The 27,400-nt window shown below is 47.2% G+C and overlaps 1 protein-coding gene across 1 annotated transcript in view; it reads right to left on the bottom strand.

Annotated features, from left to right (window-relative positions):
- LOC137328126 (low choriolytic enzyme-like) overlaps positions 1-27,400 on the bottom strand; it is a 75,445-nt gene that overhangs the window by 11,974 nt on the left and 36,071 nt on the right. The window contains exon 4 of the mRNA XM_067994305.1: positions 22,594-22,671. Within this exon, the coding sequence (XP_067850406.1) occupies positions 22,594-22,671 (78 nt within the window). The remainder of the gene's footprint in view (positions 1-22,593; positions 22,672-27,400) is intronic.

Here is a 27,400-nt window from a genome sequence, read left to right on the forward strand (position 1 = left end):
CAAATTCCCTGGCAGCTGCTGTGATTCCTTCATTCTGTGCGAATCCAACTTCCCGGCCCACTTCCTCGCACAAAACGACTTGAGGGCTAGCTCCTTGGAGACCAGGGATACCCCCTGCAGAAGTGGCTCATGATATTGAAGAAGATGAGGAGGAGAAGCAGGAGGAGGAGGAGAAGGAGGACAATGGGTGAACCATCGACAGAGCAGCGTCTCACCTGGCTGCTCGTGATACCAGGGAATCACTCATACTTGATAGTACTTTGCAGATCTCCATATAAGAATCTGACAGTCAAGTACTCAGACCACCACAACCACCAACACCAGCACCCACCACCCCCCAGGTTGCACAAAACAGTCCTACAACCACACATACACTCATTGTAAACGTACCAAATGGGTGGTATCAGTCTCGCCGTTCATGATGAAGCACATGACAGAGAGATTTCACAAAAGGGACTCAAGAATGGGCAAGACGTGGCAGTGGTGGTGAGACTCTTAACATTTAATGTGCATTTAACATACAACAAATATAAATGAAAAACATGACATTTTGTCAGACACCATTGTACATTCCCTTGGTGATTATAAAACCTTAGCCTTCCTCTTCCTACCACTTCTATGTGGTGCATCCACCTTGGCTTCAGTAGAAGTAGTGGCAGGTTGTTCCTATTCAGGCCCGGACTGCTTAGATGCTTTTGGCCTACGATCTCTGGGTTTTGGAGCCCGTGAAGGCCTCACCGAAGACTGCTCCACCTGTGCAGGGCAGACTCGGCCATCTGGAGAGGGGGCAGCATTGCAGGTACTGGTTAAGGCGGGACATGGGAGCGCTTTGAGTGGAGACCCCGCTTCCATGTCCTCTTTCGCTATCATCCCTCTCCTGTGCCAGGGCCACATCACTCCTACCACTCTGCTGGACAACAGCTCGGAGGACATGTGTGTTGCCTTGTAAGGCCAGTGCTAATGTATCTGTCTGCCTGTATAAGGTGGCAGAATGTTGTTCACCCTGAATCCACACCGTCGTTGTCATGGCCTGAATGGACCCTTTTGTGAGCCGTGCTTAAAGTTCAATGGAGGCTGCCATTCTCTCCATTGCAGACATTCCCGCACTTACCTACGCCACCAGTCCACTAATGCTGGAGGTGGACTCCTCCATCCTCTCCGCTATTGTGGTGAGTGAGCATGACACATCTTCCAGTACATTGCAAAGGCGCGTCTGTACCTCGATCATTCTCCTTTTCAAGGATGGCCCCCGGGGTTCAGCATCTGTGCCAAGTTGAGCAGAGGAGAGGATTGCACGCACCGATGGGGACATTCCACCACTGCCCCTGCCACCACCGTCTGCTCGAGCTCACTTGTGTGTGGTGACTCACCAGGTGACAACCCAACCAGCTCTCTAATAGGACTCACTGAGGTGTGAGTATCTGCGCTGGTGCATGGCTCACTAAGCTGTGTCGGTGCGCCCTCAGAGGCAGGGAGCTCCTCTGAGGAATTGCCCTCGCCTGTGTCTTCAGTCCTTGATGGCCCTGGAAGAGAACATACGTCAATATTAATAATCATCGCAGAAGTAATGTTGCGATGAGCATAGTGAGGTGTGCAACAGGTCAATCATTGATAACATCAACCCATGTTGTGTGTGAGGGATGTCAAAGCTCTGTCACCAGATGTTTGCGGAGAGCCAGCCTCGGCATCCCCCCACGGCCAGGCACTCCAGCGTTTGGCTTATTTCCAAGGCATCCTCCTCCACCTTTGTAAAGGCCACGATTTGTAGAGGCCCCCCCTCCAGTCCGACTCCTCTCCCTTGCATTTTGCACTCTCTTCTCCTACAAGGGGAGAAAGTACAGATGTGTGTTAGTGAGGGTATCGGGGTCACCCAATAGATGCACTGCTCTGGGTCAGGCTGACAATGAATGAGATGCATCAGAGGGTGACTATCGGACAGATTGGGGTAAGTGGGAGAGGTGGGAGCACAAATGGGAGGGTGAAGAATTGCACAGGAAGTGAAGGTAACTTGACACTAAGCCTTAAGTGGGTATGAAGGGTGATGTGATGGAGTAGGCTTTGCATGGCAGTGTGAGGTGGGGTGTGGGTAATGTTCACCACAGAATGCAGGTGGATCAGCAACTGTACTCACTTTTCCTGACCTGGTTAGGTCACTAAAAAAATTAAATCGCTTCCTGCATTGCGGCCACGACCGGGGCACCGTGTCCCTGCTGCTAACATATTCTGCCACCTCCAGCCACGCCTTCTTGGTAGCAGAATCAGGTGTCTTCCTCCTGTCAGGTGGGTATAGCTCCTGCCTCCTGTTTCTCACAGCAGTTAGTAGTATCTCCAGGGCGGCGTCCGAGAACCTTGGTGCTGACTTTGCTCTATGACATTCCATTCTGCTTTTTCCTCCTTTCACCTTCAAAGCGCATTGTTGCATTGGCCCTTTAAACAGTTGGCTTTAAATCATGTCATGCAGGTGCGTAGTACGCTCACTCCGTAGCTTGAGGACTCGAAACCCGGAAGTTGAGTGAAGTGGATTCAATTGAGTCGCGATCGCTCGGGAACATACACGAAAAATTTTTCCAGGTTTCTCACCCACTTATTGACCCCCCCCCCGCCAACCCTGCTGAGATCCCGCCTCATTGTTAAAATTTACACCATAGAATACAAAAGCAAGAAGGTTATATTGAACCTTTGTAAAACACTGGTTCGGCCACAACTGGAGTATTGTGTCCAATTCTGGGCAACGCACTTTAGGAAGGATGTGAAGGCCTTAGAGAGGGTGCAGAAAAGATGTACTAGAATGATTCCAGGGATGAGGGACTTCGGTTACATGGACAGACTGGAGAAGCTGGGGTTGTTCTCCTTAGAGCAGAGAAAGTTGAGAGGAAATTTGATAGAAGTGTTCGAAATCATGAAGGGTTTAGGTAGAATTATAAAATCATAGAATTATAGAATGGTTACAGCACAGAAGGAGGCCATTCGGCTCGTTGTGTCTGTACCAGCTCTCTACAAGCGCAATCCAATTAGTCCCACTCCCCTGCCCTATCCCCATAGCCCTGCAAATTTTTTCCCTTCAAGTATTAAATCCAATTCCCTTTTGAAAGCCACGATTGAATCTGCCTCCACCACCCCCTCAGGCAATGCATTCCAAATCATAACCACTCGCTGCGTAAAAAAGTTTTTTCTCATGTCGCCTTTAGTTCTTTTGCCAATCACCTTAAATCTATGTTCTTTGGTTCTTGACCCTTCTGACAATGGGAACAGTTTCTCTCCATCTACTCTGTTTAGACCCTTCATGATTTTGAATACCTCTATCAAATCTCCTCTCAACCTTCTGTGCTCTAAGGAGAACAACCCCAGCTTCTCCAGTCTATCCACGTAACTGAAGTCCATCATCCCTGTAATCAGTCTAGTAAATCTCTTCTGCACCCTCTCTAAGGTCTTCACATTCTTCCTAAAGTGTGGTGCCCAGAACTGGACACAATACTTCAGTTGTGGCCAAACCAGTGTTTTATAAAGATTCATCATAGTTGCCTTGCTTTTGTACTCTATGCCTCTATTTATAAAGCCCAGGAACCCATATGCCTTCTTAACCGCTTTCTCAACCTGCCCTGCCACCTTCAACGATTCTCTCTGTTCCTGCAACCCTTTTAGAATTGTACCCTTTAGTTTATATTGTCCCATTTCGTTCTTCCAACTGAAACGTATCACTTCACACTTTTCTGTGTTGAATTTCATCTGCCATGTGTCCACCCATTCCACCAGCCTGTCTATGTCCTCTTGAAGTCTATCACTATCCTCCTCACTGTTCACTACACTTCCAAGTTTTGAGTCATCTGCAAATTTTGAAATTGTGCCCTGTACACCCAAGTCTAAGTTATTAATATATATCAAGAAAAGCAATGGTCCTAGTACCAACCCCTGGGGAACACCACTGTATAGCTCCCTCCAGTCCGAAAAACAACCGTACACCACTACTCACTGTTTCCTATTACTTAGTCAATTTCGTATCCATCCTGCCACTGTCCCCTTTATTCCATGGGCTGCAACTTTGATGACAAGCCTATTATCTGTCACTTTATCAAACGCCTTTTGGAAGTCCATATACACCACATCAACCGCATTGCCCTCATCGACCCGCTCTGTTACCTCATCAAAAGACTCAATCAAGTTGGTTAAACACGATTTGCCTTTAACAAATCCGTGCTGGCTTTCCATAATTAATCCACACTTATCCAAGTGACTGTTAATTTTGTCCCAGATTATCGTTTCTAAAAGTTTCCCCACTACTGAGGTTAAACTGACTGGCCTGTATTTGCTGGGTTTATCCTTACACGCTTTTTTGAACAAAGGTGTAACAATTGCAATTCTCCAGTCCTCTGGCACCACGCCTGTATCTAAGGAAGATTGGAAGATTATGGCCAGTACCTCCGCAATTTCTATCCTTACTTCCCTCAGCAACCTAGGATGCATCCCATCCGGACTGGGTGACATCTACTTTAAGTATAGCTAGCCTTTCTAGTACCACCTCTTTATCAGTTTTTAGCCCATCCAGTATCTAAACTACCTCTTCACTTACTGTGACTTTGGTAGCATCTTCGTCTTTGGTACAGACAGATGCAAAGTATTTATTTAGTACCTCAGCCATGTCCTCTGCCTCCATTTGTAGATCTCCTTTTTGGTCGCTAATCACCCCCATCCCTCCTCATACTACCCTTTTACTGTTTACATGCTTATAGAAGACTTTTGGATTCCTTTTTATGTTGACAACCAGTCTATCCTCATACACTGTTTTTGCCCCTCTTATTTCCTTTTTCGCCTCCCCTCTGAACTTTCTATATTCAGCCTGGTTCTCATTGTATTATCAACCTGACATCTGTTATACACCCTTTTTTTCTGTTTTATCTTACTCTCTATTTCCTTTGTCATCCAGGGAGCTCTGGCTTTAGTTGCCCTACCTTTCCCCCTCATGGGAAAGCACCTATACTGTACCCGAACCATCTCCTCCTTAAAGGCTGCCCATTGTTCAATTACAATTTTGCCTGCCAATCTTTGATTCCAATTTATCCGGGCAAGATCCATTCTCATCCCATTGAAATTGACCGTCCTCTAATTGAGTATTTTTACTTTAGTATGGTCCTTGTCCTTTTCCATAGCTAATCTAAATCTTATGATACTATGATTCCTGTTCCCTAAATGTTCGCCCTCTGACACTTGCTCCACTTAGTCCACCTCATTTCCCAGAACCAGATCCAGCAATGCCTCCTAAAGTAAATAAAGAGAAACTGTTCCCATTGGTCGAAAACCAGAGGACACAGATTTGAGGTGATTGGCAAAAGTACCAAAGGTGATATGAGGAAAAACTTTAACGCAGCGAGTGGTTATGATCTGGAATGCGCTGCCTGAAAGGGTGGTGGAAGCAGATTCAATTGTGGCTTTCAAAAGGAATTCGATAAATACTAGAAAGGATAAAATTTGCAGGGCTACAGGGAAAGAGCGAGGCATGGGACGAACTGGATTGCTCTCACAATTCAATGATTCTATGACAAAGACCTTCGATATTTTACTTCTGAACTTCGACAAAGAGGCAAACCTTGATGAGAACGGCACAACACTCGGCACAACACTCGGCACAACACTCAACGACGCACCTGTTACCGCAGCAATCGACACCCTGCTTCTAGACCTAGCTGGCTGCCTTGATGTTTGATAAAGGTCGTATGTGCTACTTGCTTTTGCTTTATGTCTGCTTGTAGGAATCAGGTAGAGTAATCCACATATTGACTGAATTGCCTCATGCTGATGTACTCCTTTTCAAATCATTAAATAATCACTTTGATTAACAAAACTACCGCATAAGGGTGTCTTTCTTTGTCTGAACTATTGACCAGGTCCACGAATCTCTGGGAAAGACCCAAATTCCCCTATAGTGATGCCCGAACCAGGACCTAACATAGTTCAACAAAGAAAGCATACAAGTTCATATGAAATGATCCCACAGAGCAAATCCTTGTCCACCAGAGCGGCATAGGAGGGTACATCAGGCAGGGTAAAGGGCTGTGTCCAACACTTAGACAGAGAACAGGGTTTTCTGGGTGGAAGCTGGCGGACTATATATTGGAGCCAAGTTTAGACAGAAAACAGGGTAATCTGGGCAGGTATGGGTAGAAGGTATAAAAACAAATCCTTGCCCAGCATCCAGACAAAAGCGTTTTTCTGGGGAGAGGCGTTGGAGAGTTGTCACAGAAATTATTCTGCAGGTTAAGTAAGGCAGGTAGAATATAAAATGGAAGCGGCAGTTCAAAAATACATAGCAAAGAAGTTGCCAAAGAGTGAGGAATGGTTCCCAGTTGAAGACCAACAGGTAGACCCCTTCAAAGCGCACGATGATATGTGGATACACGTTAGCAGAGAGGCTGAAATTTTTTTAAAAGGCTAAAGCCGTATGGCTCCTTGCCTTCAGTAAACAAAAAAAGACTAATGAGAAGCAAAAGGCAGGGCTAGAAACAGAAGTATCTGATCCAAAGCGGGACTTAGAAGAGGGAAAGGAACAGTTGGGGAGCGCTACGACAGAAAAGGCAGGTTTAGACACAGATGTATCCGAACTAAATTGGGCACTGGATGAGGTAGAGGAACAATTAGAAAAGACACTTAATAATGTGAAAAGAGAAGAACAAAACAGCGAAACACGTATCCAAACCCTACAAGGCTACGTAGAGTGCTTTTAAGCCCAGGCAGTAGTTAAGGAAACGGAATTGGGTTGCATGCAGAAAACTCAAAATGAGCTATTACAACAACTGTGGAAAATAGTCATGGAATGAGATGATATAAATGCAGCTATACGAGTACAGATAAACGCCAATAAAGAAAGTCAAAGAGGAGCAGAAATATCTCATTCCCATTGTAGACGTAAAATAGCCGAATTGTAAAACAAGGAAGGGAGATGATAGTGATAGTGAGTTAGAAGACCAGGATTGGGATGCGTGTGGAGGTTGGTGTGCAATGACCACCCCACGTTAAAAGAATCCACGCACAGGTATCTTCCACCCCAACCCCACCCTACCCACTAAAATGAATTTCGGGACCTGGAACGTCAGGACCGTTATGAAAATCCCAACACCTTGAGCAAGACATGGCTGGCAGGAGAAGGCCAACTTAAAGAACAAGGTGGCGGATACACCTTCTTCTGGAAAGGCAAACCAGAAGAAGAACGCCGTCTCTATGGGGTCGGCTTTGCCGTAAGAAATGAATTGGTTGGACGTCTCAACGACTCCCCCTGCGGGGTAAATGAATGCCTCATGACCCTACGGCTCACCCTGGCCTAGAAGCAGCACACCACAGTTGTCAGTGCTTACGCCCCGACCCTAGACGCAACGGATGAGATAAAAGAGGCATTCTACTCTAGCCTTGACCAATCACTGTCCCGTATTCCAAAGGGAGACAAGCTGATTCTCCTTGGTGACTTCAATGCCAGAGTCGGAAGGGACGCAAACCTTTGGAAAGGCGTGTTAGGCAAGGAAAGCGTAGGGAAAGCAAACCCCAATGGAGTCCTCCTCCTGATGAAATGCCTAGAACATGACCTCGTCATAACGAACACCCTGTTCCGCTAGAGGGACAAGTACAAGACCTCATGGCCACACCCCTGCTCTAAGCACGAGCACCTAATAGACTACATCATCGTCCGAGCGAGGGACTGCAAAGATGTCTGCATCACCCGCGCCACGACCAGAGCCGACGACCGCTGGACTGACCATCGACTAATCCGCTCTACCATCTCCATCAACTTGGCCCCAAACCGGCAGCGGCAGAAAAAACTCTGCCGCAGGAAACTTAATGTCGCTGGACTCAAAGACCCTGAGAAGAAAGACCGACTCAGCCGTCGCCTTACAACCAACCTGGCGATGACCGACAAACCAGAGCCGCAGAGTGCCTACAGCGTCTGGTCAGCACCTGCAAGGAGACACTCAGTCTCTTGACCAGGAAACACCAAGACTGGTTCAATGAGAACGATCAGGAGATCCAGGATCTCCTATACCGCAAATGCGAGGCGTTCCTGAATTGGCAGCTCCACCAAAACTCGAGCGAGAGGAAACAAGCCTACAGGCAACTGAAGACCGACGTGCAACAAAGAACCCGTGACCTAAAGAACAGATGGTGGGTGGAAAGAGCGCAGGAGACTCAGCAACTCACCAACAACAACAACGTGTGCGGCTTATTCAGCGTAATTAAAGCCATCTATGGTCCAAGTACCCAGGGACCTACCCAACTGAGCGCCAAAAATGGAGAGGCGCTCAAAGACAGAGAGGCAGTCAACGTCTGCTGGAGAGAGCACTTCAAGGACCTCCTCAACCAAGACGCAGTCCTCGACGCAAGTGCCCTCGACACCATCCCGCAACATGCTACCTGCCACCATCTCAGCACAATCCCAGCCCGCTGTGAGGTCGAAAAAGCCATTCAACAGCTGAAAAACAAGGCCCCCGGCGCAGATGGAAGCCCCGCTGAAGTACTAAAATACAGCGGAGAGGCACTCTTGACACGAATACACGACCTTATCAACCTTGTCTAGAAGGAAGAGTGCATGCCGGGAGATCTCAGTGACGCCGTAATTGTGACCATCTTCAAGAAAGGAGATAGGTCCGACTGCAGAAATTACAGAGGGATTTCCCTACTGTCCGCCACGGGAAAGGTCATCGCGAGGATCCTCCTCAACCGCCTCCTTCCAGTGGCCGAAGAGCTCCTCCCTGAGTCTCAATGCGGCTTACGCCCGTCAAGAGGCACAATGGACATGATCTTTAGCGCGTGACAAGTCCAGGAAAAGTTCAGGGAGCAGCATCAACCTCTGTACATGGCCTTTTTTGATCTCGCAAAGTCCTTCGACTCTGTCAACCGTGAGGGATTGTGGAGCATCCTCCTCAAATTCAGCTGCCTGCAGCAATTCATCACCGTTCTCCACCTGCTCCACGATGACATGCAAGCCGTGATCCTCTCCAACAGATCCACCACAGACCCAATACGAGTGCAAACTGGGGTCAAGCAGGGCTGCGTCATTGCACCAACGCTCTTCTCCATCTTCCTTGCTGCAACACTCCACCCCATCACCATGAAGCTCCCCGCCGGAGTGGAGCTAACTTACAGGACAAGCAGGAAACTGTTCAACCTTCGACACTTCCAGGCCGGAACCAAGACCACCACGACTTCTGTCATCGAGCTGCAGTTCGCAGACGACGCCTGCGTGTGCGCACACTCAGAGGCCGAGCTACAAATCATCATCGACACATTCACCGAGGCATATGAGAAAATGGGCCTCAGGCTAAACATCTGGAAAACAAAGGTCCTCTACCAGCCCGCTCCTGCCACACAACACTGACCCCCCCGACTATCAAGATCAACGGTGAGCCTCTGGACTGCGTGGATCATTTCCCATACCTCGGGAGCCTCCTCTCAGTGCGAGCAGACATCAACGATGAAATTCAACATCGACTCCAATGCGCTAGTGTAGCCTTCGGATGCCAGAGGAACAGACTGTTCGAAGACTGAGACCTCAAATCCAGCACCAAGCTCATGGTCAAGCTACAGAGCAGCCGTGGTCCCCGCCCTCCTGTACGCATCAGAAACAATGTACAGCAGACACCTCAAATACCTGGAGAGATATCACCAACGTTGCCTCCACAAAATCCTGCAAATTCACTGGCAGGATACGCGTACCAACGTGAACGTTCTGTCCCAGGCTAACATCCCCAGTATCGAGGCACTGGTCACGCTCAACCAGCTGCGATGGGCGGGCCACATTGTCCGCATGCCCGACTCAAGATTCCCTAAACAAGTGCCCTACTCCGAGCTCCGCAATGGCAGGCGATCACTAGAAGGGCAGAGGAAACGCTATAGGGACACTCTCAAAGCCTCCCTAAAAAAATGCAACATCCCCACCGACATATGGGAATCGCTTTCCCTAGAACACCCAAACTGGAGAAGAAGCATCTGCGAAGGTGCCAATCACCTCGAACGTCACCGAGTGGAGCACATGGAGGCCAAGCGTAAGCAGCGGAAAGAGCGCGCAGAATCCAGAGCGTCTCACCCGCCCGCCTTATTAAACACTACCTGCCCCACCTGTGGCAGAGTCTGCGGCTCCAGGATTGGACTATTCAGCCACCGCAGAACCCGCTCTCCCGGAGTGGAAGCAAGTCATCCTCAACCCTGAGGGACTGCCAAAGAAAGAATTGGGGTGCGTTAAAGAAAGATCAGTCATGGGACGAGCATTCTCCTCCCACAGAACCAGTGGCCCCTCCAATGGCACCTATGGAACAGGTCAAGTACAATGTAGATGCCCAAGGCGATAGGGGAGGGCTAGCAAAGCCCCTTCGATGGAGGTCGACCAAAATCTTGTGCCCTCCACAGAAGTCAGGCCCCAAGAATGGTCTGGTAGTAACCCGCACCCACGAGGCACAATATAATAATGTGAGGTACGAGAATATACCAATGGTATTTAATCTTAGTACCGTACACATGTCCCCGGGGCTATGTCACCCAAAATACAAAGAATTTTATCAACAATTGTTAGATTTTGTCCGGAGAAATGCAGGCAGGGATTTGGATGAGCCTTGGCCCCCGGACATTCAAGAACTCTTGACTCATGTTGTCTGGGACAACATTACAACCACCCCAATTACCAATAGGGTCCCACAATAGAAAGAGGTGAGAATTAGGAGAATGGTTAGGGATCAGAGTCACGGTTGGAACAGCAGCCTCGAGCCGGACAGACATAGAGAGCATGTGGGAACACAATGAGGATATGAGACAGCAAATGAAGGGAATCCTGAGTAAAACCAATAAAGGGCAGAGAGATGAATTTCTTGAACAACAAGTAGGACTGAGGTCCATAAAGGAAATGGTGGATGGAATGCTTAAGAGGGAAGATTAATGAAATAATCCAGCAACATAATAACGAATTACACGATCAGAACGTGTCAAAGGCCATTACCTGTGCTATGTATGGAGGACAACAGGGCTTGTAGGATATTGAAAATAATTGAGTACCCAACTTTGAATGTGATAAAACCCTTAAGGATTGGTTAAAACACCATAAAAATGTGAATAGCACCGACTGTTGCAAAATTAGGAGATATGGGTCGACCTATTATGCCCGGTGACCGTGTAAAATAAATGCAGAGCATAAAACAGAGTGTGGGTTGGTACCGGTGGTTATGTGGTTACCATGGTTAATAAAAAAGGATAAATGGGAAGTGTTTAAGGTAGAATCCATCGGAACTATTGAAGGGGATGTGCATAAGGAATTTATACGATTTCCTGAACAGGTTATGAAAAAAGGAGCCACATGGAAGGCCCCTAAGCTGGGCTGTTGTACCAGGTCAAGAGGATCCTAGAAATGTAGATGTGATAGCACAATCCCAGTCATTCCTGCCTGTGGGTTTACAATGGATGGCCAGTCTCCTATGTATACAATGCAACTACAGACATGGGATGCCCACCAGGTGAAAAGTGTCTATCTAGGATGAGGGGAATATTGTCTGACTACCACAAAATTCACATATGAGCATAACGACCAAGTGTGCCCGATAGAATCCCCAACCTTTTGTTTCATACTGAAGGAATTGTCTGTCAAAGAATTGTAGAGATTTCTCCTCATTTACACTCAAGAGCCTGATGGTTACCATTCTTCCATTCATGGCATTCCTTTGCCTTTGGTTTCCTACTGCTGGGAGGGAGGGAAATACAGTTGTAGTGCAAGCTGTTAAAAGGCTGCAGCCAATTAAAGGGCAGCATCATTTTTCTGCAAGAATGGCTGAAGCAGCAACAGCCTCAAGGGTGTCAACAGCTAGGTGGGCTCACAGAGTTTTGAATTCATCCTTAGAATTCCACTTGGCAGAAATCAAGACCAGAAGATCAAAACTGTTGGGCACTGAAGGCAGGAAGCCCATAGGAGTGTGGTGGAGGCTGGAGGGAGATGGCAGAGATAATCTGTGCTACCTACATGACCTAATAACTGCCATAGAATGACGGAAGAGATTCAATGATCTCACAAGTGTAGCGAAGGTAAGTCTAGACACAAGGACCAATACACATCCTCTACCACTCAGACAATCTTCGCTCACCTCATTATGTCATACTCCCCCTCTTAATATCTGGGTGTCAAGGGAACTCACTTCTGCAAAAAGCAGCCTCTGCAACACTCAAGCACCTTACTCCAAACCACTTTGCCAACTCACATTACCTGCCTCAAAGGCTACAGCTAATCTTCAAGAATACTTGATTTAAAGGGACAATGCACCTCCATATCTCATCATCATAGGATGCATGCTCTCATTAGGAGGGTTAAGTGTCTATTCTACTCACATGCCCTTTAAGTTGTCTACTCTCCCTCCAAAGGAAAAGATGGTCCACAACTACCATCATTGAAATACAACTAGGAAAGGAGCAGAAGCACTGATAAACCCCAAGTGCACATGAAGAGATGACACTACACATTGTGGGCAGGCAGAGAAGAGAGGGTAAGGTAGGAGGCAAGATGTCAGCAGAAGTTTGGTAAAAGCTGGGAAATGCTCAGCATAGGTAATTTTAGTTTTATGTGCTTTCTCAAAGTAATGCAATATCCTTACACTGAGCAACTATTTTTTCAAGGGAGACTATCACTGTGTGTGCAGCTAAACAAGCTTTTCTGTGTTTCCTTACAGGAAGAGGCCAGTCATGTTGATGACCACCCTGGCAACTTCACTAGGGAATTAAGTGCCAGGATCACTGCCTCAACTGATGCCACTTCATCACCAATTGCATCATGCCATCTTACTTGTGTAAGAGTCACCTCAAACGTCAACAGATCCGGGAGACCATCCCAGCCACTCACCTCTCAGTCTCATCTCACTTAGGAAGCACCTTGTAGAAGTGGTAGATTAGGAGCATGAGCAGGTAAGTTAGCTGGCACAAAGGGTAGAAATGGTGCTATGAAATAGTTGTAGATTAAGGTGATTGGAATTTTTGGCACTTTTTGACGATTATGTTGTTGTGTGCACTAATCATGGCTTGTGCACACAAAGTTCTGCATTCATTTCTGTGTGTACTTTTGGTTTTTAGGGATTCAGATGCTGGCAGGGGAAATGTAGACTTCGATCATAAAGGAACTTAGCAGAAGCCTTTGACAGTGAGTACTTTTGTGAGGGCAGGTGGGGTGGGGTGGGGTGGGGTGGGGTACGGTAGCATGGTGGTTATGTTACTGGGCTAGTAATCCAGAGGCCTGGACTAAAATTCAGAGTCATGAGTTCAAATCCCGCCACGGCAGCTGGCGAATTTAAATTCAATTAATTAATTAAATTCAATTAATTAAATAAAAATCTGGAATTAAAATACTAGCATCAGTAATGATGGCCATGAAACTACCGGATTGTCGTAAAAACCCATCTGGTTCACTAATGTCCTTTAGGGAAGGAAGCCTGCCGCCCTTACCCGGTCTGGCCGAAATGTGACTCCAGACCCACAGCAATGTGGTTGATTCTTAATTGCCCTCTGAAATGGCCTAGCAAGCCACTCAGTTGTAAAATCTCGCTACGAAAAGTCATAAGAATAAAACCAGACGGACCACCCGGCATCGGACCACTAGGCACCGGACACGACAACGGCAAAACACCAAGCCCAGTCGACCCTGCAAGGTCCTCCTTACCAACATCTGGGGACTTGTGCCAAAATTGGGAGAGCTGTCCCACAGACTAGTCAAGCAACAGCCTGACATAGCCATACTCACAGAATCATATCTTTCAGCCAACGTCCCAGACACTTCCATCGCCATCCCTGGGTATGTCCTGTCCCACCGGCAGGACAGACCCACCAGAGGTGGCGGTACAGTGATATACAGTCAGGAGGGAGTGGCCCTGGGAGTCCTCAACATTGACTCTGGACCCCATGAAATCTCATGGCATCAGGTCAAACATGGGCAAGGAAACCTGCTGATTACCACCTACCATCCTCCCTCAGCTGATGAATCAGTCCTCCTCCATGTTGAACACCACTTGGAGGAAGCACTGAGGGTAGCAAGGGCACAAAATGTACTCTGGGTGGGGGACTTCAACGTCCATCACCAAGAGTGGCTCGGTAGCACCACTACTGACCGAGTCCTGAAGGACATAGCTGCTAGACTGGGCCTGCGGCAGGTGGTGAGCGAACCAACACGAGGGAAAAATCTACTTGACCTCGTCCTCACCAATCTACCTGTCGCAAATGCATCTGTCCATGACAGTATTGGTAGGAGTGACCACCGCACAGTCCTCGTGGAGATGAAATCCCGTCTTCGCACTGAGGACACCATCCAACGTGTTGTGTGGCACTACCACCGTGCTAAATGGGATAGATTCAGAATGGATCTACCAGCTCAAAACTGGGCATCCATGACGTGCTGTGGGCCATCAGCAGCAGCAGAATTGTATTCCAGCACAATCTGTAACCTCATGGCCCGGCATATTCCTCACTCTACCATTACCAACAAGCCAGGGGATCAACCCTGGTTCAATGAGGAGTGTAGAAGAGCATGCCAGGAGCAGCACCAGGCGTACCTAAAAATGAGGTGCCAACCTGGTGAAGCTACAACTTAGGACTACATGCATGCTAAACAGCGGAAGCAACATGCTATAGACAGAGCTAAGCGATTCCACAACCAACGGATCAGATCAAAGCTCTGCAGTCCTGCCACATCCAGTCGTGAATGGTGGTGGACAATTAAACAACTAACGGGAGGAGGAGGCTCTGCAAACATCCCCATTCTCAATGATGGCGGAGTCCAGCACGTGAGTGCAAAAGACAAGGCTGAAGCGTTTGCAACCATCTTCAGCCAGAAGTGCCGAGTGGATAATCCATCTCAGCCTCCTCCCGATATCCCCACCATCACGGAAGCCAGTCTTCGGCCAATTTGATTCACTCCACGTGATATCAAGAAACGGCTGAGTGCACTGGATACAGCAAAGGCTATGGGCCCCGACAACATCCCAGCTGTAGTGCTGAAGACTTGTGCTCCAGAACTAGCTGCGCCTCTAGCCAAACTGTTCCAGTACAGCTACAACACTGGCATCCACCCGACAATGTGGAAAATTGCCCAGGTATGTCCTGTCCACAAAAAGCAGGACAAATCCAATCCGGCCAATTACCGCCCCATCAGTCTACTCTCAATCATCAGCAAAGTGATGGAAGGTGTCGTCGACAGTGCTATCAAGCGGCAATTACTCACCAATAACCTGCTCACCGATGCTCAGTTTGGGTGCCGCCAGGACCACTCGGCTCCAGACCTCATTACAGCCTTGGTCCAAACATGGACAAAAGAGCTGAATTCCAGAGGTGAGGTGAGAGTGACTGCCCTTGACATCAAGGCAGCATTTGACCGAGTGTGGCACCAAGGAGCCCTAGTAAAATTGAAGTCAATGGGAATCAGGGGGAAAACTCTCCAGTGGCTGGAGTCATACCTGGCACAAAGGAAGATGGTAGTGGTTGTTGGAGGCCAGTCATCTCAGCCCCAGGGCATTGCTGCAGGAGTTCCTCAGGGCAGTGTCCTTGGCCCAACCACCTTCAGCTGCTTCATCAATGACCTTCCCTCCATCATAAGGTCAGAAATGGGGATGTTCGCTGATGACTGCACAGTGTTCAGTTCCATTCGCAACCCCTCAGATAAAGAAGCAGTCCGAGCCTGCATGCAGCAAGACCTGGACAACATCCAGGCTTGGGCTCATAAGTGGCAAGTAACATTCGCGCCAGATAAGTGCCAGGCAATGGCCATCTCCAACAAGAGAGAGTCTAACCACCTCCCCTTGACATTCAACGGCATTACCATCGCCGAATCCCCCACCATCAACATCCTGGGGGTCACCATTGACCAGAAACTTAACTGGACCAGCCATATAAATACTGTGGCTACGAGAGCAGGTCAGAGGCTGGGTATTCTGCGACGAATGACTCACCTCCTGACTCCCCAAAGCCTTTCCACCATCTACAAAGGCACAAGTCAGGAGTGTGATGAAATACTCTCCACTTGCCTGGATGAGTGCAGCTCCAACAACACTCAAGAAGCTCGACACCATCCAAGATAAAGCAGCCCGCTTGATTGGCACCCCATCCACCACCCTAAACATTCACTCCCTTCACCACCGGTGCACTGTGGCTGCAGTGTGCACCATCCACAGGGTGCACTGCAGCAACTCGCCAAGGCTTCTTCGACAGCACCTCCCAAACCCGCGACCTCTACCACCTAGAAGAACAAGGGCAGCAGGCGCATGGGAACAACACCACCTGCACGTTCCCCTCCAAGTCACACACCATCCCGACTTGGAAATATATCGCCGTTCCTTCATTGTCGCTGGGTCAAAATCCTGGAACTCCCTTCCTAACAGCATTGTGGGAGAACCGTCACCACACGGACTGCAGCGGTTCAAGAAGGCGGCTCACCACCACCTTCTCGAGGGCAATTAGGGATGGGCAATAAATGCTGGCCTTGCCCACACCTCCACTACTCGCCTTTAAACAGCCACCCAACCTCAAACAAACCATCGTTCGCAGCAAATTACCCAGCCTTCAGGAGAACAGCGTCCACGACACCCCACAACCCTGCCACGGTAACCTCTGCAAGACATGCCAGATCATCGACACAGATACCACCATCACACGAGAGGACACCACCCACCAGGTGCACGGTTCATACTCCTGTGACTCGGCCAACGTTGTCTACCTCATACGTTGCAGGAAAGGATGCCCCAGAGCATGGTACATTGGCGAGAGCATGCAGACGCTGCGACAACGGATGAACGGACACCGCGCAACAATCGCCAAACAGGAGGGTTCTCTCCCTGTCGGGGAACACTTCAGCAGTCATGGACATTCAGCCACCGACCTTCGGGTGAACATACTCCAAGGCGGCCTTCGAGACACACGACAACGCAAAATCGTCGAGCAGAAATTAATAGCCAAGTTCCGCACCCATGAGGACGGCCTCAACCGGGATCTTGGGTTCATGTCACACTACACGTAACCCCACCAGCGAACAAATGTTATCTGTTTTTAATATAACGGGTCATTGACTGTCTTCGTTCTGTCTCTCTCTTTTTTTTTGGGGGGTTGTATATTCAGTGGTCTTTTAGATGACACCTTTCTGTCTGCTCACTGTGATTGCCTTGGCAACGGGCAGTAATCACCAGGCTTTGTTATGTGATCTTAAAATGCAAAGGATTCGAAATTGTCATTTCCACACCGCCTGAGGAAGGGGAAAGCCCCCGAAAGCTTGTGGGATTAAAAATAAAATCGTTGGACTATAACTTGGTGTTGTAAAATTGTTTACAATTGTTAACCCCAGTCCATCACCGGCATCTCCACATCTTGACATCAAGGCAGCATTTAACAGAGTGTGGCACCAAGGAGCCCGAGTAAAATTGATGTCAATGGGAATCAGGGGGAAAACTCTCCAGTGGCTGGAGTCATACCTAGCACAAAGGAAGATAGTAGTGGTTGTTGGAGGCCAATCATCTCAGCCCCAGGACATTGCTGCAAGAGTTCATCAGGGCAGTGTCCCAGGCCCAACCATCTTCAGCTGCTTCATGAATGACCTTCCCTCCATCATAAGGTCAGAAATGGGGATATTCGCTGATGATTGCACAGTGTTCAGTTCCATTCGCAACCCCTCAGAAGATGAAGCAGTCCATGCCCGCATGCAGCAAGACCTGGACAACATCCAGGCTTGGGCTCATAAGTGGCAAGTAACATTCACGCCAGACAAGTGCCAAGCAATGACCATCTCCAACAAGAGAGAGTCTAACCACCTCCCCTTGACATTCAACAGCATTACCATCGCCGAACCCCCCACCATCAACATATCCTGGGGGTCACCATTGACCAGAAACTTAACTGGACCAGCCACGTAAATACTGTGGCTACAAGGGCAGGTCAGAGGCTGGGTATTCTGCGGCGAGTGACTCACCTCCTGACTCCCCAAAGCCTTTCCACCATCTACAAGGCACAAGTCAGGAGTGTGATGGAATACTCTCCACTTGCTTGGATGAGTGCAGCTCCAACAACACTCAAGAAGCTCGACACCATCCAGGACAAAGCAGCCCGCTTGATTGGCACCCCATACATCAACTGAAATATTCCTGCCCTTCACCACCGGCGCACCGAGGCTGCAGTGTGTACCATCCACAGGATGCACTGCAGCAACTCGCCAAGGCTTCTTAGTCGGCACTTCCCAAACCCGCGACCTCTACCATCTAGAAGGACAAGGGCAACAGGCACATGGGAACACCGCCACCTGCACATTCCCCTCCAAGTCACCACCATTCCGACTTGGAAATATATCGCTGTTCCTTCATCATCGCTGGGTCAAAATCCTGGAACTCCCTACCTAACAGCACTGGGAGAACCTTCACCACATGGACTGCAGCGGTTCAAGAAGGCAGCTCACCACCACCTTCTCAAGGGCAATTAGGGATGGGCAATAAATGCTGGCCTTGCCAGCGACGCCCACATCCCATGAACGAATAAAAAAAAATTGCAGTGATAGATCAACCTGAAAGGAAGATTCAAGTTAAAAATGGGTAAGCGTTACCCCCTTGGGGTTAAGGAGACAGAGTAAGATGTGGAACCTTGTGCCTGGGTGCTATAATGACGGTGTTGATGTGCACACATTAACCTGGTGCCGGCAATATGCCACTGACTTTGCCATCTCCTGCAGCTAGAGAAGAGCACCTCTCCAGCAGCTTCACAGTCTATTCCTTGTAGGGAGTTTATTCTTTATTGTTGGAGATGCTCCATCTGCTGCCCCACTTTTCCCAGACATCATGAGCAAGTTCCTCCTGCAACAAGGCTGAGTGAATTAGGTGAAGGCTAGCAATTGAGGATTGTCACCCAGGTGGCACTAGACAGCTGATGTAAGAGATCTGGTGGCATCATCCTGTTAAACTGAAAGACGACATTTTAAGGTTGTGTTAACTAGGTTTACTAGGAAAAGGTTTGCTTTTCAAGTGGGATGATGACAAGTATAGTTCAGTGACCATGGTGTATTATTCCTGCTCAACCTCTGTACAGCTTTGACATGGTTGACCACACCATCTTCCGCCAACACCTCTCTTCTGTTTTCCAGCTAACTGGAATTGGACTCGTTTGGTTCCACTTATCTGATCATTACCGAAGCATCTCCAGCAATGGCTTCACTTCCTGCCCCCACACTGTTACCTCTGGAGTCTCTGAAGCATCTATCCTTGATCCCTCCTCTTCTGCATCTGTACGTTGCCTCTTGGCGACAGCATCCGCGGATATGGGGGCAGCTTTCTCAAGTATGCTGAAGCAGCTCGACCTCTCCCACCATTCCACAGAGACTCCTCTAGCATAGATTAACAAGCGCCACAGCCCATAGCTCAACTTATGGTCTGACATCAAGAAACGTTGTGATGGCCTTCTCCCACCAAACTTTCTCCTCTCTGGCTTTGTTAGCAAACACACAACGCAGCTATGTCGGTGCATCTCCAAAGTAAAAGTCTTGCAACTGCTATTTTCCTATGCATCAGTCCCTTTCAGAATTATGAACATACAAAAACTAAGGACAGGAAAAGATCAGCTGGTCTATCAGGCTTGTCCCATTCGGTCATAGTGCAACTTATGTACGCCATGATCCCCATCTGCCCTCTCCCCACCCACACTATCTCCTAGAAGAGGCAAAAAATAATAGTGAGTCCAACAGCGCCCACCGTTATTTGTGGCAGAGTCGAAGAGCAAATTCCGGTGGCCACACATACGCAGTCAAACACGGAAATCCAGAACTTGCTCTTCTGGTTCGCGGTGATCTGACAGCTTCGCCATGAAGGGACATTGCCGGCTGCAATCAATCGAATCAATGGACCAGCGCCAACTTGCTCTCCTGCCCAGCTAGAAACTAACTAATCTCACCACAAAACAGGTACATTTTTTAAGTCTAAACTGAGTTTTAACAGCGTGGTAAGTCTTAATGATCGCCAAACAACCTCTTTGGCACTAAAAAAATAACTTTTAAAAACGTGGAATCTCATTACTCCTGATTTTAATAGTTTTTGGACAATTAAAAAAAGTTAAATTTAAAAAATATTTTTTTGTACTTTTTCCTTCTGTCTTTTATCTCAGTCTTTTATTCTGATCCTCTCTTTTTTTTGCTTTCTCTATGTCATTTTATAATACCTTATCATGCACATCCGGGTTTTTAGTTTACGCTGTTTGTCTATGAACTGCACTTCCTGGTTCAAAAAGCATGGCTTGCTTCAAGCTACTTGGTTGAGGGGCCTTAGCGCTCCTTTCACCACTCACAGCGCCCAGGAAAGAACGCTGATGTTAGTTGAACTCGCAGTTCAAGGATGTTGCCATCAAAAAGATGTTCGTGGGTAAATTTAAATCTAATGAGTGGTGAGCACTGCTGGTTCACCGCTTGGAACAATTTATGGGCCATAGTTACGTTGGCCACTCTCAGGAACTCGTCCAGCTCCTTTTTGAATGTTTGTGGTAAATCTGCACTCACTGCACAAGCTGACAACTTGTTCCATAGGTTGATGTTTCTCTGTGAAAAGAAGTATCCCTCAACATCGAACCTAGTTCTATGCTTACGTAACTTATATTCACGTCTGCAGGTAATTAATTTACCTAACTCAAACAGCGAACCACATGGACTAAGTCTAATCATTCATTGTTTTAAAGATCTCAATCAAACATAGTCAAATTCTAGTTTTTTTTTTTTAAAAAGAGTAAAAAATCAGTTCTCTAAGCCCATCATGGTAAGTAAGGACCTTTAAAGTAGGTATCAATCCAGTGGCCCTCCTCTGAACCTTTCCAGGGCCTCTCTACCACCTATAATGTGACAGGACCAAAACTTGACACCAAATTGCATATGCAAAGCTGAACTTTAAGAGATGTTTACACCTGTAAGAAGTGATTTTCACCACTGCTAATTGCTCAGCTGATCACCTATCTGTGCTGATCTTAGGTAGGAGGCAGTTGGGAGACCACAAATGGTCTCTGTCTCTGGGTTAGAAAGGGGAAACATTGACTAGAGTTTCTGTTCTTGATTGATATCTAGCAACGCCTGATGGAAATGCTACATAGACAGCAGGTGAGGACAGGATCAGGCTCCATGTGATGACCCCTTGCGTGAACAGCTGGCAAACTTTCAGTGTCTACATGTGAAGAATGGTCACTTGAGCAAGGTACAGGAGGGTGACCTGCGCTTATGGAAACACGCTTGCAAGCAGTCAATGCCTTAATAAGGAGGTGGTGAGGGAAGAAAACAGATGAGGGAAAAAAAAATGGAGGCTCAACATTCTTCCATTTTGGGTGGCGTTTTAGACTTTTTTTTTGAGACTTAAGGTTGTAACAAAACAAAGAAAAAAAACAAATGTTCAAAGCTAATGCTAGGCAGCCAGGATAGAAGGCCACTGGAGTCAATTTTTAAAAGATTTTTTCAGAAATAAAATCACTAAGCAGGGAACACTCAGCAAAAACAGGTAGGAACGGTAACAGGAACTATCCTGCCAGCAAGGGAAAAAATTTTAAGAACCCAGTGTTGCTATTTGGGCTTTTACCCAGCATTTGTTCTTATGTTCATGGCTACACTGCAGTTTCCACAGACAGACAGAACCTTTATGAACCAAAATCTATGTCCTTATTCACCATTATGTGTGGATTAGCATGCCTCACCTTAACAATTAACTCTTCATTGCATATATTGTTAACTAGAAATACATGGGCTGCCTACAACATTCTCCTCACATCTCAGAAGATGGAAAATACACTGCCAGACCAATGTATGCCAAGGTGAAAAATGCACAAGCAAAAAGACAGCAAAGTACTAAAAGACCACAGTATCCAATGTTACACAATATGAATTGTTTTAAAAGAAAGCAAAATCCCAAATCCTTGCAGTTCTTGCCATGCATGCACACCATTTGAATATTTTTATTTGTAACAATCAATGTTTAACTTGTGAACAATGAAACTTAGAATCAAAGAATTTTACAGCATAGAAAGAAGCCATTTGGTCCATTGTCCTGTGCCAACTCTCTGAAAGAGCTGTCGTCCATTTAGTCCCATTTGTCTCCCTCTCTCCAAATCCCTACAAATTTTTATTTTTCTGTATCTGTCTACTTCCCTTTTAAAAACAATTACAGTTTCTACTTCCACCACCGTTTCTGGTAGGGCATTCCATGTCCCAAAAATCATTTACATTAGAAAAAAATCTCTTAACCGCTACCTTAACTCTTTTGGCGATAATCTTAAATCTATGCCCTCGAGTTGCTGATTCACCAACTAGTGGAAGTGATCTTTCATTAATTTCCTTATTAAAACCCTTTCAGAATTGTTAATACTTCTTCAGATATCCTCTCGACCTTCTCTGTTGTAATGCAAACAGCCCCAGTTCCTTTTCTTTCTTCTCATCCTTATCATCTTAGTGAATCATTTTTGTACCTTCCACAGCCTTGACATCATTCCTAAAGTTGAGCAATGCAAATACTACCTTATAATATCGCAATACCTTTCAATCTATTGTTAAAATAGCATCATTTAAATATCTAAATACTTTACAAATTGCTAAAAATTTTAATCCAAAACTTTTCTTACACAGTTCTTCGTTGGCTTTCAAAATGATACTAAACACATTTGGTTCACTCGTGTCCCTTTGTTCCCTTTTCAAGCCATCTGAAAATGAGTCAAAGTTTAAAATGTCATTTAATTAATTAATTTCTAATTTTACAACATCTACACACAACAGACCATTCCCTCCTAGTGAGAGAAACATGCTAGCTCTCATCACTCTGTCAGTGCTATTTGTCAGCTCCTGGATGCTGTATAAGAATAGTTTTAGGTGACTTTGCCTGCTAGAGTTCTATCCCTCTCTCAGGGCAAAAGTCCAGACTCTATCTGGTGTCACCTCCTTACAATATGCTTGACACCAATGTCCTAGCACTTTGTGGTAAAGTGATTTGGAGTATTAAAAGAGTGTGCCACCTAAACCCATGACCCAATAGCCAAATATACCACTCTCTGGCACTTCCCACTGCCAGTCCAGATTCTATTCCCAATCCCCTTGCTAGTCTCAACCTTGCAGCAGTTATGATCCCAATACATTTTCCCAACAACAGTATTCTGCATTTCCACTGGCACATCCCTCTGTGAATGCACACACTGCCAATACCTAAATTATGTTTAAGTGGCTACATATGTTTAGCGGATCTACATAGCATGTTTCTCATGATTCAGCTAATGAGAGCAGGCGGAATCAAATTTGAAGCTGGTGCAAATTTGAAATCAATACAATTGTTCAAAACTCCTGAATCATCCCAGCTCAATACAGGCAGCACATAATAATATCAATCAAGAACAACAACTTGCATTTATATAGTGCCTTTAACAAATTAAAATGTCGTCCCAAGGCGCTTCACAGGAGCAATTATCAAACAAAATTTGGCACCAAACCACATAAGGAGATATCAGAACAGGTGACCAAAAGCTTGGTCAAAGAGGGAGATTTTAAGGACAGTCTTACAGGAGGAGAGAGAGGTAGAGAGGTGGAAAGGTTTAGAGAGGGAATTGCAGAGCTTAGAGCTTGGGCAAATGAAGGCACAGCCACCAAAGGTGGAGCAATGAAAATCGGAGATGTGCAAGAGGCCAGAATTGGAGATCTCGGAGGATTGTAAGGAGTGATGAGCATCAGTCGATTCTAGAGGCAATAAAGGGATGGATGAGAATTTCAGCAACAGATGAGCTGAGGCAAGGGCGGAGACGGGCGATGTTACTGAGGTGGAGGTAAGCGATCTTGGTGATGGAGCAGATATGGGGTCAGAAGTTCATCTCGGGGTCAAACAGGGGTACCAAGGTTGCAAACAGTCTGGTTCAGCCTCAGACAGTGGCCAGGGAGAGGGATGGAGTCGGTGGCTAGGGAACGGAGTTTGTGGCAGGGACCGAAGATAATAGCTTCGGTCTTCCCAATATTTAGTTGGAGGAAATTCTGCTCATCCAATATTGGATGTCGGACAAACAGCTTGACAAATCAGAGGCAGTGCAGGGATCCAGAGAGCTGGTGGTGAGGTAGAGCTGAGTGTCGTCGGCAGACATGTGGAACCTGACATTGTGTTTTCGGATGATGACGCTGGGGGGGCAGCATATAGATGAGAAATAGGAGGAGGCCAAGGACAGATCCTGGGGGGACTCGAGATAACGTTGTGGGAGCAGGAAGATTAGCAATTGCAGGTGATTCTTTGCCTATGGCTCGATAGGATTGGAACCAGGCGAGGGCAGTCCCACCCAGCTGGATGACGGAGGAGGATGGTGTGGTCAACCGTTTCAAAGGCTACAGAAAGGACGAGAAGGGAAAGTTTACTACAGTCACATTTGTGACTTTGATAAGGGCCGTTTTAGTGGTTTGGCAGGAGCAGAAACCTGATTGGAGGGATTCAAGAAATAATGGATAAGAATTTTTTTTATTGCTTTCTAGGATGCCCAAAGATATGCAAAAGGAAATTTCCCCGTGTTGGGATTGGTTGGGAGAGATGTGCAGAACAAAAAAACCTACAAAGTCTATTTGATAGTTTCTGACTATGCTGTCATAGGATTGGGGGGTGGGGGGCAGGGGGTGACTCAGTTTGCTGTACCATATTTTAAAAATACCACTATTGAGTTAAAAGTAGCTCTCGTGGGATTAAATTCACAGGACAGCAGGGCTGGGAGCTATAGATTAAGGTTAAGATGGAGAGTCTGAATCAGCGTGCTTCAGATATTAAAAAAGTTAATTTGGATTGTTTCAGTGACTATTCATGCCTGCTCTGATTAAGATGAATCAATTCATGTGAGTGCAGCAGGGAGGATAGCTGCTAGGGGTGAGATTCCATCTCTTGGGGTCAGAATTCACAAAAAGGAGAAAAGGAGAAAAAAAACCATGTTCAGGGTTAGGTAGGTCTAACAAAGCAGGGTACGGAAGCATAATGGTTATGTTACTGGACTAGTAATCCAGAAGCCCGGACGAAAGATCCGGAGTCATGAGTTCAAATCCCACCATGGCAGCTGGCGAATTTAAATTCAATTCAATTAATTAAAAAAAATTTTTAAATCTGGAATTAAAATACTAGTATCAGTAATGGTGGCCATGAAAAGTACCGGATTATCGTAAAAACCCATCTGGTTCACTAATGTCCTTTAGGGAAGGAAACCTGCCATCCTTACCCGGTCTGGCCGATATGTGACCCCTGACCCACAGCAATGTGGTTGATTCTTAATTGCCCTCTGAAATGGCCTAGCAAGCCACTCTGTTGTAAAATCTCGCTACGAAAATTCAAAAGAATAAAACCGGACGGACCACTAGGCACTGGACACGACAACTGCAAACCAAGCCCAGTCGACCCTGCAAAGTCCTCCTCAGTAACATCTGGGGACTTGTGCCAAAATTGGGAGAGCTGTCCCACAGACCAGTCAAGCAACAGCCTGACATAGCCATAGTCACAGAATCATACCCTTCAGCCAAACATCCCAGACACTTCCATCACCATCCCTGGGTATGTCCTGTCCCACCGGCAGGATAGACCCACCAGAGGTGGCGGTACAGTGATATACAGTCAGGAGGGAGTGGCCCTGGGAGACCTTAACATTGACTCTGGACCCCATGAAATCTCATGGCATCAGGTCAAACATGGGCAAGGAAACTTCCTGCTGATTACCACCTACCGTCCTCCCTCAGCTGATGAAATCAGTCCTCCTCCATGTTGAGCACCACTTGGAGGAAGCACTGAGGGTAGCAAGGGCACAGGATGTACTCTGGGTGGGGGGCTTCAATGTCCATCACCAAGAGTAGCTTGGTAGCACCACTACTGGCCGAGTCCTGAAGGACATAGCTGCCAGACTGGGCCTGCGGCAGGTGGTGAGCGAACCAACACGAGGGAAAAACTTACTTGACCTCGTCCTCACCAATCTACCTGTCGCAAATGCATCTGTCCATGACAGTATTGGTAGGAGTGACCACCGCACAGTCCTCGTGGAGATGAAGTCCCGTCTTCGCACTGAGGACACCATCCAACGTGTCGTGTGGCACTACCACCGTGCTAAAAGGGATAGATTCAGAACAGATCTAGCAGCTCAAAACTGGGCATCCATGAGGCGCTGTGGGCCATCAGCAGCAGCAGAATTGTATTCCAGCACAACCTGTAACCTCATGGCCCGGCATATTCCTCACTCTACCATTACCAACAAGCCAGGGGATCAACCCTGGTTCAATGAGGAGTGTAGAACAGCATGCCAGGAGCAGCACCAGGCGTACACTAAAAATGAGGTGCCAACCTGGTGAAGCTACAACTCAGGACGACATGCATGCTGAACAGCGGAAGCAGCATGCTATAGACAGAGCTAAGCGATTCCACAACCAACTGATCAGATCAAAGCTCTGCAGTCCTGCCACATCCAGTCGTGAATGGTGGTGGACAATTAAACAACTAATGGGAGGAGGAGGCTCTGCAAACATCCCCATCCTCAATAATGGAGGAGTCCAGCATATGAATGCAAAAGACAAGTCTGAAGCGTCTGCAACCATCTTCAGCCAGAAGTGCCGAGTGGATGATCCATCTCGGCCTCCTCCCGATATCCCCACCATCACAGAAGCCAGTCTTCAGCCAATTCGATTCACTCCATGTGATATCAAGAAACGGCTGAGTGCACTGGATACAGCAAAGGCTATGGGCCCCGACAACATCCCAGCTGTAGTGCTGAAGACTTGTGCTCCAGAACTAGCTGCGCCTCTAGCCAAGCTGTTTCAGTACAGCTACAACACTGGCATCTACCAGACAATGTGGAAAATTGCCCAGGTATGTCCTGTCCACAAAAAGCAGGACAAATCCAATCCGGCCAATTACCGCCCCATCAGTCTACTCTCAATCATCAGCAAAGTGATGGAAGGTGTCGTCGACAGTGCTATCAAGCGGCAATTACTCACCAATAACCTGCTCACCGATGCTCAGTTTGGGTGCCGCCAGGACCACTCGGCTCCAGACCTCATTACAGCCTTGGTCCAAACATGGACAAAAGAGCTGAATTCCAGAGGTGAGGTGAGAGTGACTGCCCTTGACATCAAGGCAGCATTTGACCGAGTGTGGCACCAAGGAGCCCCAGTAAAATTGAAGTCAATGGGAATCAGGGGGAAAACTCTCCAGTGGCTGGAGTTATACCTGGCACAAAGGAAGATGGTAGTGGTTGTTGGAGGCCAATCATCTCAGCCCCAGGACATTGCTGCAGGAGTTCCTCAGGGCAGTGTCCTAGGCCTAACCATTTTCAGCTGCTTCATCAATGACCTTCCCTCCATCATAAGGTCAGAAATGGGGATGTTCGCTGATGATTGCACAGTGTTCAGTTCCATTCGCAACCCCTCAAATAATGAAGCAGTCCGAGC

Source organism: Heptranchias perlo, chromosome 12 (assembly GCF_035084215.1).
Source record: "Heptranchias perlo isolate sHepPer1 chromosome 12, sHepPer1.hap1, whole genome shotgun sequence".
Lineage (NCBI taxonomy): Eukaryota > Metazoa > Chordata > Chondrichthyes > Hexanchiformes > Hexanchidae > Heptranchias > Heptranchias perlo.